At 35.2% G+C, this 16972-nt stretch overlaps 2 protein-coding genes and 1 long non-coding RNA gene across 3 annotated transcripts; 1 reads left to right on the forward strand and 2 right to left on the reverse strand.

Moving 5' to 3' along the window:
* Nucleotides 1-12: 12 nt before the first annotated feature.
* On the forward strand, nt 13-4363 carry LOC100741770 (laccase-1-like; the record flags this gene model as incomplete). The annotated part of the gene is given in 9 exon segments (XM_033323376.1): nt 13-242; nt 684-968; nt 1800-2073; nt 2607-2808; nt 2896-3080; nt 3251-3443; nt 3540-3758; nt 3861-4106; nt 4191-4363. Coding segments are annotated over 9 exon segments (2007 nt in total), but the record flags the coding sequence as incomplete, so codon positions are not given.
* A 2205-nt stretch (nt 4364-6568) lies between these two features.
* On the reverse strand, nt 6569-8670 carry LOC100742851 (chymotrypsin-1). Its single transcript, XM_003485195.4, has 5 exons — nt 8519-8670; nt 7937-8087; nt 7479-7731; nt 7093-7230; nt 6569-6921 (listed from the first exon to the last, which is right to left on the reverse strand). Exons 1-5 carry the CDS (start codon nt 8568-8570, stop codon nt 6730-6732), a joined length of 786 nt encoding a protein of 261 aa, XP_003485243.1. The 5' UTR covers nt 8571-8670; the 3' UTR covers nt 6569-6729.
* Nucleotides 8671-9214: 544 nt separating this feature from the next.
* Nucleotides 9215-13665, reverse strand: LOC117152224. Its single transcript, XR_004462542.1, has 2 exons — nt 13488-13665; nt 9215-10867 (listed from the first exon to the last, which is right to left on the reverse strand). It is a non-coding gene; the product is annotated as an uncharacterized LOC117152224 (long non-coding RNA).
* Nucleotides 13666-16972: the final 3307 nt, after the last annotated feature.

Consider the following 16972-nt stretch of genomic DNA (forward strand, 5'->3'; position numbering starts at 1 on the left):
AAAAAGGTGTGATCTAATCTTTCGGTCCTAGTTCAGAATGCAGTCTCACAATCTATTATTGCGGGTTACGCGCCCGGCGTTAGTGGAATGGGATTTGTTAATGAAAATAACTGTTTAACTGACGAACTTCTTGCGGATTATTCCTTGTCAAATGCTGCCGAGTGTGCGCGAACATGTAGACCAGGAGAATCAAAGACGTGTTACTATAAATTCGTAATTGAACGTTATCCCGTTAATGGCCAGTGAGTATAATAGTGCAATATTAGTATTGAAAACTCGTTAAACTTCTTTCAAATTAAAAAGTAAAAAATGTTGGATTTTTAAAAGTCTAGAAATTATTAAAATTTTTTTCACAACTTATCATCGTAATTTGAAGTATCAATACTAGGTATTTACTTATGTAGTATTTATAATTAAATTTGTGATCATTTATTCTTTAATTATTCCAATATTATTGCTGTGAGTATTTTGCGATTTAAAAAGTTCCATGACAGAAGGTTTAACCTCCGTATCAAAGTATCAAAGATAAAGTATCAAGGTATCAAAGTATCAAAGTATCAAAGTATTTAGATAGAAATTTTAAGGAATACTTAAAGTAAATTGAGGAATAAGATACAAGTAAATTAGAAACAATCAATTATAAAGTAAAGAATAAAATTTAAGGAGTAATTCTTCATTTTCAGGGCGTGTAATTTCTGTATGCCTAACGCTACAAACACTTTATGCCCTAACTGTCAATGCGTTCCCGGGGATGGAACGCAGCGGATGGCTTTGACTGTGAATAGAATGATACCAGGGCCAACTATACAAGTTTGCAAAGGAGATTACGTCGTAGTTGATGTTCAAAATCTGTTAAAGTCAGATTCAGTTACGGTTCATTGGCATGGTATCCTCCAACATGGTTCTGCGCATTACGATGGGGTCCCACATTTGACACAGTGTCCGATCATGATTCATGACACATTTAGGTAAAATAAAATTTGAAAATTATGTTAAAATTGCGAAAATTTAATTGTGATACATTACATCGTAGCTTTCATGATCGATCATTTTGATATATTGCTATTACTTAATAATTTGCAGAAGGATGTCGCCACAGCGGTGACAATAAAAAATTTTTAAACTATAAATATTTATTGCGTCGATTAGTTGGTAATATCGCTAGAAAAATATGCCGAAGGCATATAGAGCAAAGGTTTAAAGAGCACACGAAGAAAACATAAGTCGAAGTGTGTTTAAAATTTTAACGTGAAATAAATGAAAACTCTACGATGCTTTGTGAAGAACGAGTAATATTAGTTTTCATGTTAATTTAATTTAATTCATATAATTTTGCATACTAAATATTGTTAATATTTTTGAAGTACAAACAAAAAGTACATGTAAAAGGACGACAAAGGCAAGAATTAGTAATGTATTGAATTTTAAAATTGCTCTTCTATAAAAAGCAGAAAATGTTAGATATGTTATCATCTGTGGCCTTCAATTTTACATTCCTCGAGTTACTTTATCTTCTTCGAAGAAAAATAATACAGAAATTCAATTAAAATTGAACCTCTTTCAAAAATACGAATTTTCATCCTAGAACAGTCTTATGAGATAAAATTTCATTTGATTATTCTAATTATGATAATGATAGTCGCAATAATAATCGAGGCAAGAAGATCTGTATTACCTGTATTATTTGTATTAGTAGAGGATAGCAAATCACATAGAACATTCTACAAAACATTCATCAAACAAGAGTATCAAGTAATTTGAAATAAAGAATTTTTACTAGAACGTTATATTTTTGCTAGATATCAATTTTTTGCTAATAACTGGGGATCTCATTTGTGGCATGCTCACACAGCAACGCAAAAATTGGATGGTGTATTTGGAAGTTTCATCGTACGATCACCACCGCAAGATGAACCCTATCAAAATTTGTATGATTTTGACCTAGCAAATCACGTAATCGTTATTAGCGATTGGTTTAAAGAAGAGGCTACGGGTCGATTTCCAGGTCGTAGAGCTGGCGTAGTTCATCAGAATGCCGATGCGTTCTTAATTAACGGAAAAGGAAGATACATTGTGAGTTTGATTTTCTTACTTAAAATATTTTATCATAGAAAATTTCAGCCAATAATTAAAATAAAATCGTCGTATTTTTATATTCAAATATTTCTAAAGTTTGATTACTTAATACAGTATAGTAGTATATACCTTTTTATCATGTATGATTTTGTTGAAAATTTTGGATCTTAATAGCCGAAATAATGCTATAGGAACACTAAATTTACACTTAGAATTTATATTAGAATAGTTATATATTTATTTGATAAACGATTTCAAAGGTATCCATTGATACACACTTGCACGCGTCTCACCTTCTTCCACACCAGACTGTTAACTGAACAGTTTACATTCCTTTGTTTTCGAGACGCCCTGCATATACATACTTCCACACACTGATATTCACATACAAGTATCACTACTACACAGCGAATCTAGTCTAGCACATAAAATTATACATATCTCAATAGATTTCAAAGTATTTACATTTTAAAGACGCTATGTATTAAATACCATATATTAACTTAATTTCTTAATTTTGTCCGTCCCAGGATCTCAGTCACGCTACGTCAAACATTCCCTTTGAAGTAATCACCGTAGGTGCTAATCAACGTTATCGTTTTCGTTTAATTAACTCCTTCTGTACCGTTTGCCCTGCACAATTGACTATCGAAGGCCATAGTCTTACCGTTATTGCTTCCGATGGTCAACCTATGCAACCTGTCGTTGTTGATTCTATAGTTTCTCTGGCTGGTACGATATTAATAAAAATGCAAAATAGTATTATTAATAAAATTGTCGTTCTATTCATTTAATTTTCCTTTCGGACAAACTTCACAGGAGAACGATACGACTTTGTCATTAATACTAATCAAACACCTGGTGCCTATTGGATACAACTGCGTGGATTGGATGATTGCACCTATAACCGTATCCAACAATTAGCTTTATTACAATACGAAGGAGCATCTATTACACCAAAGACAAAAGAACCTACTTTTGATAATCCTATTCCTAATGGCCTAGTAAGTAGTCTTCTTGTATTTTATATGGAATTGCTGATCAACTGAATCGTAAAAATTTTCAATTACCGAATCGGTAAAGATATATTTATTTTAATGGTGGCTTTAGTAGTGGTAAGATATAGCAATAATATTGTTAACGAAATATATAATTTTAGTTACTATAATCATAGGTACTAGATATCGCAAGTTCCGCTTGCAATTCTACGCTCAACTATATCTGTGGCAATGGATTAAACAGCGCTTTGCAAGTCGATCCAGATATTTTGAAAAAAGAACCAGATGTAAAATTGTATCTACCTATATCCATGCAGAGGTATAAACCGGAAGAGGTGTTCGTACCTAACACATATAAGAACTTTCTGGGTAAGATATGGATATAGTTGTCCGATTATTTTATTTTCTTTTGTTTCTCGAAAGAACATATGATTAGTCCTTTTCTTTTTTTTTTAATCTTAATAGTTCCATCACCAAAATGGATAGTAGCCACGATGATAAACAATATAAGTTCAACTGGTCCATCCTCCCCGCCACTCACTCAGTTGGAAGACACACCTGCAGATGCATTTTGTAACGCCGAAAATTTACCAGCCCACTGCCGTCCAGGAGCTCCGTGCACGTGTATTCACTTGATTAAAATTCCATTGAATTCTATCGTGGAAATAATCCTGATAGACGAGTGTATGTTAAATGTTATCTAAATATGGAATTAACAGATTACTTTACAAAATGTTTATTTGATAAAGTGATTAATATATACATGTACTATCTTGTAATTTACAGTTGACACGGTATCTGTACGGCATCCCTTCCATTTGCATGGATACATATTTTATGTGATGGGCTTAGGTCAACCTTTGGGTGCCACTACAAGTTCGAATACTACGAATAAGATGACACTGGAATATTTCAAAGAACTTGAAAAGAAAAATCAAATAAAAAGGAATTTCGTTTCTCCACAAGGAAAAGATGACATTCCTGTACCAAACAACGGATATGCCATAATTAGATTCCGCGCAAATAATCCAGGTAATCGTGAATATTGACAAATCGAGATTTTAAAGATTTTATATGCACAATAACTAAACGATTTTATTTTATTTCATTCTTAAGGATATTGGCTGCTCCATTGTCATCAAATTTTTCATCATCTTGCTGGTATGGAAGTTACTTTACAAGTTGGAGAGGTTTCTGATATGCCAAAACCACCAGAAAATTTCCCAAGATGCGGCAATTTTAAACCGAAAATACAACCATTCACAAAATAGTATGGACTAGAAAAGTAATCGAAATTGAAAATGGTCAAACAAGGCATGACCATAACTAATAGATATAATGTATATATCTCTTCATTCGTTTTCGTATGTGGTAAAGATTCTAGCTAAATAGTGTAATTCGTAGATAACGAACTAAGATTTCTTCACAATAATTTAAATTAAATTAAAAAACAACGTATTAAAAAATATTTATTTAAATTATTTAAATTTTCGAACGTAATTTTGTTACTTCCTATTTCTCAATTGCCTCGATAAAATATATTTACATCTTGTAATCGCAAATGAAGTAGAGAATTCCATATTTCAATAGGCATTGATTTATTACAGACTAATTAACAAAAAAAAAAAAAATAATCCGCAATTTAGGAATCAATGATAGTCTTATTAACAATTTAATAGATTGTTTAATTAGTATATAAGAACATAATCGCAATCGCAATTAATTAATTCATATTATTTGATATATAATTCATAATTACTGTGATGTATTACGCTATAATTACGAATTATATAATAAATAATAATGATTGCTTAAGTCTTACCATGTTTGATAAAATCTTGATTCATTGAATCTTGAATTTCATTTACCGAACACTTTACATACAAAATTTTTACTATTAATAAATTGAATACACTGTAGACGAAACAATTACAAAAAAAGAAATAATTCTGATAATGAACTATTACTACCAGAAATGCATCATTTATTTAATTATTATTTATTTTTCATATTTTGATTCCGTGAAAAATTTTCCGTGTAAAATATTTTATCAGAATATTTGTCCTTCCAATAATGTATAATAATCCCCTGCAAAATTTTGAAATTGTATAATAAAAAAATCTTCATTTTCCACATTTTTCATTCCATTAATTTATAACAACTTTAAGTAGTGAATAATATTTATAAATTAAAAATATTCATTAAAATGAAATAAATAAATGTTTAGCAGTATTTTCATAAATGAATACCTTAAAGGGAAATAAAAGGTGTTGAAAAGGGAATTAAGTTGGTATCCAGGAGGACTACCAAAATATCCATTCAGTATAAACTCGAACAATGCGTGAGTAGTATATTTTACTTTCTAATATATGATTATGTTAAAGTATTATTTTAGTTGAATTATTAATTTAGTTATTTACGTAGTTTTATTTAACTAAAGAAGAACATTATATCTATTATGCTTAAGTGTAGTCAGATTAAGAAAAAAAAGAGCGGTGCAGTGATTTTGAATATTCGTAGTAATCAGAATAAAAGTAATATAATCTTCACATCATTATTAGTTAGAGATAAGATTATAGATTATATACAGTGTATAAGATAAAATTATTTATGTGGTCAGAACCTTGAAAACTTACGAGCATAGTACCTTTTATTCAAAATTATTGTTCCAGTCAATCGTTAATTCAATTTGTATAGATGCATGTTGTAGAATTCTTTATTTTCCTTACAATAATAATTTACGATTTTATAGTTATATACTATAAACCTTTAAATCGTGAAACACGGAAAGTATTTCATGTTACGTCTATAATATAATACGTCTACAATTATAATCCTTTATGAATGACCACAATAGCTTGTATTTTGCTTTCAATCGTTGTGTATGATTCTTTAATTGAACATACGGTAGAATTCCGTTTATTAGAATCTGTCACGGGACAAGCTCGTGTAACTGAGGTTCACATGATAAGAGCGTACTAAATGTTCTTACTATTTACGATTTCTCGTTCATATAATAGTAATTCGCGTTTAAATAAGTTAATTCACCAGAAGCTTATTTAAACGTATACTAATTAAAGTTCTGTTTAAATAAACGAAGCGCGTTCGAATGGTTTAACTATACTCGTGTGACGTTATAAATGGTAGAGGGCGTAATAAAACCTCTGAATGGTCGGTATTACAGAACATGTGACGCGATACCTTATAAGATGCCAGGTTCATTTTTATCGCTTTTGACGATTGAGTTGAATATATGGAATTCCTATATTTTCTGCAGAAAACAACAGAGGGCATAGGAAACACTCTGAGATTTTTCTAGTTCGACACGTGTAACTACCGACGAACTGAGATATAAAGAGGCATGAAGTCTCATATAATGAGAAATAAAATATTCCGTTTGAATAAAAATCTTGTAAATCATATAAATAGCTCGTCTGATTGGTCAGCTCTTCAAAAAAGCTAGGGATATATATATAGAGATGAAAAAGAGATAGTTAACGCGTACATGCTTTATTGCAAAATGATGATTTTCATTTTTTGCTGTATACAAAAGTGACGATTACATTCAAGTTCATATACCTTTCAAAACTGAATACTCCATCATCAAAATATAAAAATTCAGAATTTATTGTGGAAATATTAGAAACGGGTAAATTTAAGCAATGTAGATGGCGTCTTCCGGTTGTTCTTCAGTTTCGTTCATAAGATAAGATTTCTGAGAATTAATCCAGGGTATGAAGGATGACACTCTCGTGTATACATCAGGTTTGCCAACGGCACAAGGTTGTCCAAAGGAAACGACACCGATTTGTACATCATCGTGGATGAGTGGACCGCCGGAGTCACCCTGAAATTCGAAAAGAAAAGATTAGTCGTCAATTAAATGTTCATAAGGTTGATATTTCACCGAACGAAAGAAGTCTTAGAAATTCTAGTATTACCGATCTCAATTTTTAAATTCGTATTTGGATGAAAAAGCATGCATCGTTCAAATACAAAGTGTGTTAAATATACTCACGTGGCATGCACCTTCTCCAACTTTGGTGTATGTGCAGATGTGGGAACTTTGAACTCTCCAGTGGGCTTGCTTGCATTTTGATTGGCTCTCGACGAGCAAGTTGATGTATTGCAAGTTGTTTGGTGGTCTTCCTCCGAGCTGTAAACGAAATACATGTTAAATGTATCATTCCGATAGAAAAATAAACTTAATATGACTTTTATAACTAAGCTCTGAATACTTTCGAATACGAGAATTCTAAATTCCAAAGTTTCGAATTTCTTAACAAGACATTCTTATTTATTAAATTATTATATTATTATTATTATTTATATTATTATATTATATTATTTATGAAATTATTATAATTTCAAGTAATTGTTGAAACGGCTATGTTTCGAACTTACTTTGGTAGTTCCCCAGCCGGACAAAATGCAGTTTGATCCTTCATAAGTGTTGCTACCGGTTGCCAATTTGATTGATTTCACCAAGTTGTTGAACGCGATATTTTGGTTCACGCGAATTATAGCTATATCGTTAAGAAGAGTGTTCGAGCTGAAACCCTTATGCGCAACGGCCTTTTCCACTCCGTAAGACTGTCCATTTGTGTTCAGTTGATTCGTTCCAGCGTGGACGGTAATACTTTTCAAGTTGTTTAGTCTATAAGACCAACATGTTCCATTGATTTAAAATATTCAGCAATCAGTGATAAACTTGAAGCTTAGTAAGATATTAATAAATATATGACAGCAAGCGATGATACTTTTGTAAATATATTTTAATAAATATGATTTCCGTGTATCTGCTTTGTTTGACAGCTTCTTAATTTTACTATTCTTTGTGCACTAAATTTTATGGTACATACCCTTGGACACAGTGAGCTGCGGTGAGAATGTGACGTGAGTCGATGATGGAGCCACCACAAAAGTGGCTTCCGCTCTGTCTCAGAGACACTTGGTGGGGAAACTTGCCAACTGGTGCGTCTTTGCCACCGACAATTTGGCCTTCAGGGAAGCCTAACCAAGACAAAATCGTAGTAAGGTTACTGCATTCGTGGTTTCATATAGCTTCACTCATAAAGTCTTACTTTGGTTTAGTCACTGTAATCGTTTGTGTACCGCGTACTCGGCTAAACGAGTTGAGAAAATTAAAATTATCGAAATAAAGAGTTGCATTGAGCGAGTAAAGTAGAAAACGATTCTTTAAACTTCCTAAGACAATTTCATTCAATTCCATAAACTTTTATTCACTTTCCACCGAATTTTATTTCCATTCTCAAAACATTTGGTAACAATTGAATTAACTAATTACTTTGACTTGTTTAAGGCGCGAAGGCTATATTTAAGATATAGATATAGTTAGTATATAATATAGAGTATGTAAAGAAATTCAATGTTGGGCACATATGAAGACTTTGAAAGATTTTTTTTCGGTTGTTATTACTTACCAAATGCGGCGACTGCAAGACAGAGCACAAATGAAGCACTCAGAGTGAACATATTGCTAAGAAGATTCACAATACTGTGATTCACAGAAACTGTATCGATCACTTTATATACATTCCGAGGGCATACATCGCGTTGATAAGGATAAACAAAATATTAGATTTTTATCAGGAACGAAAATAAGCGCAACCAGAGAGAATGACGTTCGAGATACGTGAAATCCCAGTAGCTTTGATTATAAAGACAAGATAGTATCGATATCGTCAACTATCGGTTTTTTGCTTTTTTATATGTTCTTTTCATTAGAAAGAGGAAGCAATTAATCTGATAACGGATATAAACTCGATACCGTTAAGTTACTACTTCTTTAATGGATATCACGTTGAAATTTCAATTGATAATACACGCCAATTGATCGAATTTCAATCGATATCTTTAATCTTTTAATTATTGCCTCTTGTGCTCAATCCATTGTTTAATTTAGATATTAACAGGCACTCGAGCGAGGCGTAAAATAGAAATTTAATTGACATTCCTTGATAAAAAAGAAATCTCTGCAATAATTTCCGAGTATTTCTTGACGTAGGTACAAATAACAGTGTTACGACATTTGCAATTATTATTTTGCTGTATTCGTTTTATTAAACGAAACATATGATTAATTGCTTATAAGGAAATGAAATTTTATTCTCGATAACTTCTACTCTCCAAATTTTGATTTTTATTGAAAGATATTTGGAACGTTAGACTTGGGAAATAAATTGTAATAGTAATGTTTACAAGGAGTTAAATATGAATTATGGTGATCAATTTTACGGTCTATTGTAACGATCAAGACCAAAAGACTAAACGAGATTGTTCAATTTCATTTTCTTATTCTTTCCAAACTCCTGGAACACTTTCATCTTGTCCATGCGCAACACGCCGGGAAAAAACTTTGTAATGAGCGAAACGAGCGGAGGGTCGATGTTTGCAAATCATTAGTACGACGGCAAGGGCTAAGGGTTGGTACTTTGGGACGAGGGTCGAAAGTCTGCACTATGTCTTACAGGTAGATATGTACTCGTATTATTACGAGTCGTATCTAAGACGTTTGCTTCGCTTCACTAATTATAACGTTTGTTCTGGGTATCGTAATGCAGTCGTGTTTAAAATTCTCGATTACTGTTTGTAGATATTAACTAGCGTATGAAACGACCAAGATCTAAATTCGTGCACTTTTGCATAATATGTTCGTCGAATAATAGAATTACAGTCGAACGAAGAATAATTTTTGCATCAAGATCGTATTCGAAAAGCATGGACACGATCTTGAAGAAAACGCGACTCGAGAAAGTGCAAGTCTCGATCGACGCTCAATAAGTCGATGGTTATTTAATTTAATTTCAATTTAATTTCATTAAGAAAAAGTTAATGAGAAAGATGGCAGTGAGTAATTTCGTTCATTGTGTATTCTGCAAATGAATATATCTTAGCGTTCCTGGTAATTTTCCGAGCATCCAGAGGGGATTTCGCGTCCCTAAGGACCAGAGAAGGCGATTGCGAATAACAAGAACCCTTCGTCTATGCCACGAGTCTTGATCCTGTTAACGGGATCATCCGAGCGCCGCTGATACAGTGAAAGACCGTGAGATAAAACCAAACTCCCTTGGACCTTTCTCTCTGGTTGTGTTGTTTCGAGGTCACTGGATCAATTCAGAGAAACCCGTGTTTTTCTCTTCTCTGCAGTTTTCCGTTTCAGACGTTTCTCGACGAAGCGCGTCTGGTGCGGATTACTTAGACTAGCGTAAGTACGTTCTAATTGAGAAATATGCTGACACAGAGAAACATATTTTGATCGTGTTATTTATTGCGAGTACAATTTTAGATAAGAAGGATAGAATTGTAGTCGAATATTATAATTAAACGTTTACTGGCTTCAGCTTGTATCATTAAGAAGAAAATTTTACTGCGCGAGATTGAAAAAGATTTTGGAAAATGTAAAGTAATCACAAGTAGTAAAGGCGTATGCGCTCGAATATTCGTAGGAAGGTTTGCAAATCAGATTTCCCGGCGTTAGGCCGATTCGTAATGCTCGGTCACCGTATTTACATATGCATATCATTTGTCGTATCGCAGGGGAGAAAGCTCTGTACTGGTAATATCCCAGAGGACTCTCCATATATCCAAATCGCATTACTGCGCTGCCCATTTCGTGCTAAGGTACGTCACGAACGATTTGATATGCGTGCGCTATAACCGAGTTAACAATCCGCCATGACAGATGGTGATTCGGACGATTTTCCTACTCTCCGTTTCGATCGACGAGTTTCCGGTTCTCATCAGCGTCAGAAACTCGATAGTTGGCTTTCCTGTAGAAATAAATTGCTAGATTAGTAGGTGATTTAAGTAAAGATGTATGGATCAGGTAAATATTTTTCAAAACACAATATTTGTCGAATGCGCAATATGTCATATGAATGTTAATATTTCTATTTCGAAACTTTGTTCGTCAGATTATAGAGTATGGTAGGTATAACTCTGCTGTTCGATGAGACATTCGCAATATTTTCATAAAATAATTTTTAATAGGCTTCAATAACACGCTCTGAAGCCGACGATAACGACGTTATTTCAATGAATCGTATACGTTTTTTCCCTTCTTTTTAATATTTTCATCCCTGGCTCGAATTCCCACGAGAATCTGAATTTCCGTGCTTTTCCGAAGAAAGATACCGTCGCTAGGAAAATGTATCCTGGGACCACTACCTTCTTTGCGTATAGTCTTTTATCGCATAAAAAAGGTGTAACAGACGCCCGCGAGCGTCACGCAGGAAAACGATTTCAAAGATTGCTGGCTCTTGGACGGTAAAATCCCTGTTCTCCACCCTCAATTCGCGCTCAAATTCCTCGAAACGGACGGACGAATGGACGGTGGCGAGAGAGTTTCTTCGACTTTTTCTCCATTGTCCACTCGCCTGCCTTATACTTAAAAGCAAGATTTTTACAGCGCGGGTCAGGCAAGGCTTGCTGCTGGTGTAATCACTGTCGAAAAATTGCCGAACATCTTTTGGTTCAGAGAGAAACGGGTGGTGTGTCGAGAGATCGATGGGAATCTCCAAGTTGTGGGTGCGACGACCCAAAACCAAAAGCACATCGTTACACACTGGCCAGCCGCAACGAATACTTTTGAGTGGGCGATGGTTATTTTTATGTCTCGTAATTATACATTCTTTTGGCCGTTGCCTCGAACTTTTAGGGTTACATTTAGACCGAACCAAACCGACAGCCGCGATTTTCACGCGCGCCTCTCCCACGATCCGGAGGAACCGCGACGCGTCGTTTCGCACCGCGTCAGAATCAGGATATCGGCGTTGTACTCTTCTTTCGACAAGCGGTGCTTCCTTTTTCTCTCCTTATAATAGGTCTCAAGATTTCCTTTGGTCTCGACTGGCTTTTTGCGCTATTATAATGTCGTAACAATGCCGGAAGAATTACAAAAGGTCGAGGTAGAAGATTAACGGTTGTATCAAGGAATTTCGACAACAATTTTTTGCGTCTTACGTGATGATTGTTTTAACTTTTGAACATGGTATTGATCGTAATACGATGAATGGGAAATTTTTCTTTCATTCCGTGAGATTGTATCTACCGTAACAAATCCCGGATTGTTCCTTGTTGTAAATTGTAATTATGGAAATAGTTGTTTAAGAATAACGTTACAGTTACTTAATTAATAAATGATAAGATCAAACTGTCGCATTTGTCGATAAAAATTAATGCTATTTTTCTTTTGCTTTCCTACTTCAATCGTTAAGAATTATAACCAATATTTATTTCAAGGAATGATCTGGATATCGAAAAGAACTGTCACGAGTAACTTTCGATAACGTATTAAAAAATGATTGTTTAGAAATAAAATTGCGAAATTTTATATTTCTTGCTTGAAAAATTATACACGATACCCACAATCTTTTAAGTATAGATGTCTATAAAAGTCTGTAAAGATAAAAAGATCGATAAATATGCATTGACTTTCTCGATAGTCTTCGACTGTTTCCAAACGAAAGGCTTAAATTTTTTAAAACGCCAATCGAAAAGATCGACGACGATAATGTACAATCATTGAAAAATCTGCAAAGCTAGGATTACGGGTTTCGTGATTAGCATTGCCGTGTTAGCTGTCAACGATAACGCGACAGTCATTATCGTAGCTGTGATTTTGAGATGATGATGAAGCAACTTCATTGATAAACGCCCGTACACCGTATTTGAACATACTTACACGGAGTACGATAATAATTGCTAGCGTATAGAAGCTACCCTATGTTTACGAAGGACCTACTATTAGTGCAAACACGTATTATCCGTTCGGTTGTTCTCCCGTTTATGGCTGGTAAGTGATTTCAACCACGAACACCTGTAGAAAGTGCCGACAAATTGAGCATTTACAGACGCGAAGAAGACGTCAACTGGGGAATAACGTCTTACGGTTACGGGAATTCAAAAATCATAATTTGAGTATATTAAATGTCTGCAGACCATTTGATGTGCAACAACTAATTCGTCTTCCTTTCTTCTGCTATGTTGATTAATTCTTAACCCTTATGCAAGCAAAATGCTGTGGTCGTGTAACAAACGTATAAGTTTGGAGCCTCGATATTTAACATTTTCGCATAAATCGTCCAAAGAATGGGAATCTGAAGCGATTTTGTGATATTTTCGTAAAAAAGATAACAGAATCGTAAAATAGATATAATTCATCGCACATTTACACGCGCTTTGTTACATTCTGTATGACGATATTGAGGAATGTTGCGCAAAAACGGGTATCATGGTCGATCCGTTCGATCGAGAAAAAAGACGAAAGCTCGCACACATATCGCGTTGATGAGTGAGCCGACCGACAATTGGAGATCGTGATTAATGGACCGGCCGGTGGATGATCGGTACATGCCAACGAATCCGGGGACCGCTTAGCGTGAAATTTACCTGATGAATTGTTCTCACAATTATCATGATCTACGGGTCTGTGGATCCGAGAAACACGAAAGTCTTGGCTGGTCTGCTAATCTTTCTCCGGCGAAGCCTTCACTTTGGCCCTTAGCATCCCCTCCGTCTCCTTTCCCTCCACTACTGCCTTTTACCATGGTAGGGGCGGTCAGCTCACCCACACTCGTTGCTTATAAAGATACTCTACTACTATTCTACGACGTAGAAGGCGGCTAGCTGGCAGAAATCTCAGAAATTCTTACGTCGATCGAGAAACTATAATTATCTTTCCGGGCTATATGGCATGCAGTGAGTAGTAGGTACATAAGAAAAAACTTCACGGCAACGCCGACGCGTTGTCCATTTTTTCTCCCACGATCGAGCGTGTCTGTCGTCCAGCTTGGTCACCGAAGGAACCGCCGCACCGTGATCGAGGCAAGGAACTGTTGTTCGCCTTTGGCCGGATTACGCTAGAGCACGATATACAGTCAAAGTTTGGAATTCTAGGAAGTAACTTCTTTGGTAACGAGGAAATTACGTTATCGAGACGTAGGGAGTATCTTCCATATTGCTTTTTTTCCAACAATTAATCGTTTTACTTGATTATAATGTTTGCGGAAGTAGTTGTGCGAGTGTAAGTTGGTTGAAGTGTTTACAATCCAGTTCTTTGAATCGTTCAAACGTTAAATGTATTTTATGTAAGTATTTCTAATATTATGAAGTCTATTTTATGACTAATTGAAAAATATGTTATGAAAAATTATCGTACTACGATAATTTCTAGCCTAGAGCTGAGCGTGCTAGCAGAGGTAAAATTTTCGTGATCCAGTGTAAGGGGGCCATTTCGAAGGAATGCGCCATCGTGGGGGAAGGGTTGCAACTAGACAGGCTCGCGGTTCCTCTGAAAACGCTTTGCGAGATTGCAGAAGAATTTTGGACGTCCGCGAAACGTGATTTATGGAGGACTTTCGGCCGAGGTGGAAATAACTTTAACCGCTGTTGCCGTGATCACGGTCACGGTGATTTTATCTAATCAACGGTGCGTTATTACCTCGGATTAACGAAAGTGGCGCGAATTAGCCGCCACAGAAATAGCGATTGCGTGCTCAGATACCGATTCCTCATCTCTTTATGTTTTGCGTATGCTCACCCATTATTTCTGAATCAATGATCAGGCAAGTTTAAACAGATTTTAAAAATAAAGAAGGAATCAAATTTCGAGTTGCATATTTAAATCTAATCACGATGATTGTTTAAATCTTATCAATGTTGTATTAAAATTATACATCGGATCTGCAAAGAATTAACGGCAGATCATCTAATTAAATGTCAACTTAAAGATTTATTGATACAATTGATCCGATGTACCTACATGTACAATGTAAAATGGGAGAAAAATGTACGTGTTTGATGAAAATAGGTAAAGAATTCTTACGATGAATCGACTGTTTGTTTAGTATTTAGTTATTTATGTTATTAAATTATTGATCGTTTAGAAGTTTGTAAAAGTATGCCAAAATAAATGCTTTTTGTTAGTTGTGCATTAGTCGGAAATCAAATGAATTCTGAAGTGAAATAAACAATGATCGTATTTGGATTACCTTCTTCTTTATTGGATTATCATCTATCTATTATCATTAATTAACTTCAAATCCCGTTCAAGTCGTAAAAATGAAAAAGATCGAAATCAAATAGTCCTATTGTCTAATCTTTGCATCACGCAACAATTAAGACAACGTTTCAACGTCGATTTCCTATTTCACAAAGTCTCGTTTTTATCTGTCTTATCGCCTTAATCAGCCAAGTTTCCTTGTATAGGAAGTGATCGTAGGAATTTCTTAACGATCCGATAACAAGAGTTCCTATTATGCACGAGGATTGATTGTTGCTCGGCCATGGGAGCGACCAGGCTACTTCATTTAAAGTAGAGTGTCACGCGGATAGCCGAAATTAGGGTTATAATCCCCCCTGCGCCATCTGATACGCGTCTCCCTTGGCCTCACCCCCGTTCTCATTCCACTTGCTATTTACCGATAGTATTTTAACCCTCGATTTGTCGTCAACAGCTTTCGGGAGTCCATTGGGAATCTCGCCGCCTAGTTTTTGTCTGCCAGCCACGGGAACGACATGTGTCGATTATCGTCGCTAGACGCTTGGTACCGGAGGCAGCGAATCTTCGCTCGAGGTATCGATAATTTGTTTCTTGCGTTACGCGTACTCCAGGCCCCGGCGTAATTACCACATACGCGTACCAATAGCCGTGACGTTACACCTAATAGCCGGTGTTTTCGGCCGTTTCGATGTGCGACTCTGAGAAATACGAGATCTCCTCAATGATAAATGATATTCAATAAATAGTTCCGCTTATCCTTCCTGGCGACCAGCTGTAAATCTTCTTCTGCGTCCTTGCGGCGTTCCTCGCTTCCTTGAATGTTCCCTTCCCGATAAGAGTTTGACCGAATGATTGAGAATAAATGACTTCGTGTTTGATATCATGCGTTCGAATTATTTATTTCTGAAAATGATAGCTTGTAGGAATGAAATGTAAAATGTGGGCAAGAAACGAGTTAGGTATATAATTTCGGAAAAATGTTATCATTAAAATAAAAATCCCGTATATATAGAATACCTACGTTATAAAATAAATGTCATATCAAACAGTACTATAAGTAGAATTGTTTACTCTTGATATGTATGTATATCTACTTACGTACTATTTCAACGAGTTCAATTGTTTGATATCTCGAAGTACCGCGAGTATCTTCAAAAAATTCCAAAATACTGTTTCATTCTGTTCGCTCTATTATCTTCGAATATTTTACGACAGCTCTATTATAAGAAAGTGTTAATTGTATGAAATTATACTTTCCTACTACCACAGTTTGAGAAATATAAAAGTCTCTACAATAATTCAAATTTCGCGTAAAATTAAATCTTCAAAAAACATAATAACACAATCGAATAATATTGTTAATCTCGATGCTTGATATTACCTACACATCCTTTGCAACATTTCTCCAAGAGCAAATGAAGACGAAATCCTTGGAGTTTCTCCGCAATTTTGTAATGTTGTCTTGCATGGTACGGTGGCAAGGTATATTGCTACACTGCATACAGGTGGAGTATGCAAAAGGAATACCGAGAAACGATTTCGAAACGACGAACAGGAGGAGAACAAAGAGAACGTCACGGTTGATATGACCCTAAGCGGGTATCGATCGCTGTTCTTTCTAGCGGAGCGGGCGCAACCGGCCAGGATATTTTGATAATTCCCTTTTTTGAGCGTGATACTCTACAGCGTGTAATGCGGAAGAGATCAAAGGCGTCAGTAGCACCTGTCCTCTAACCCCCGTCTTGTCATCCAGCAGAATTACGCCAGCAGGCTTGGGATCCCAACGGATTCTTTCTTTCCCTACCTATGCTTTCTCTGGTTTCTCTATCTTCCTCTCCTTATTTCGCTCACAATTCTCCTCCGCTCGAAATTT

This window comes from Bombus impatiens, unplaced genomic scaffold, assembly GCF_000188095.3.
Source record: "Bombus impatiens unplaced genomic scaffold, BIMP_2.2 scf_0044, whole genome shotgun sequence".
In the NCBI taxonomy this organism is placed as follows: Eukaryota; Metazoa; Arthropoda; class Insecta; order Hymenoptera; family Apidae; genus Bombus; species Bombus impatiens.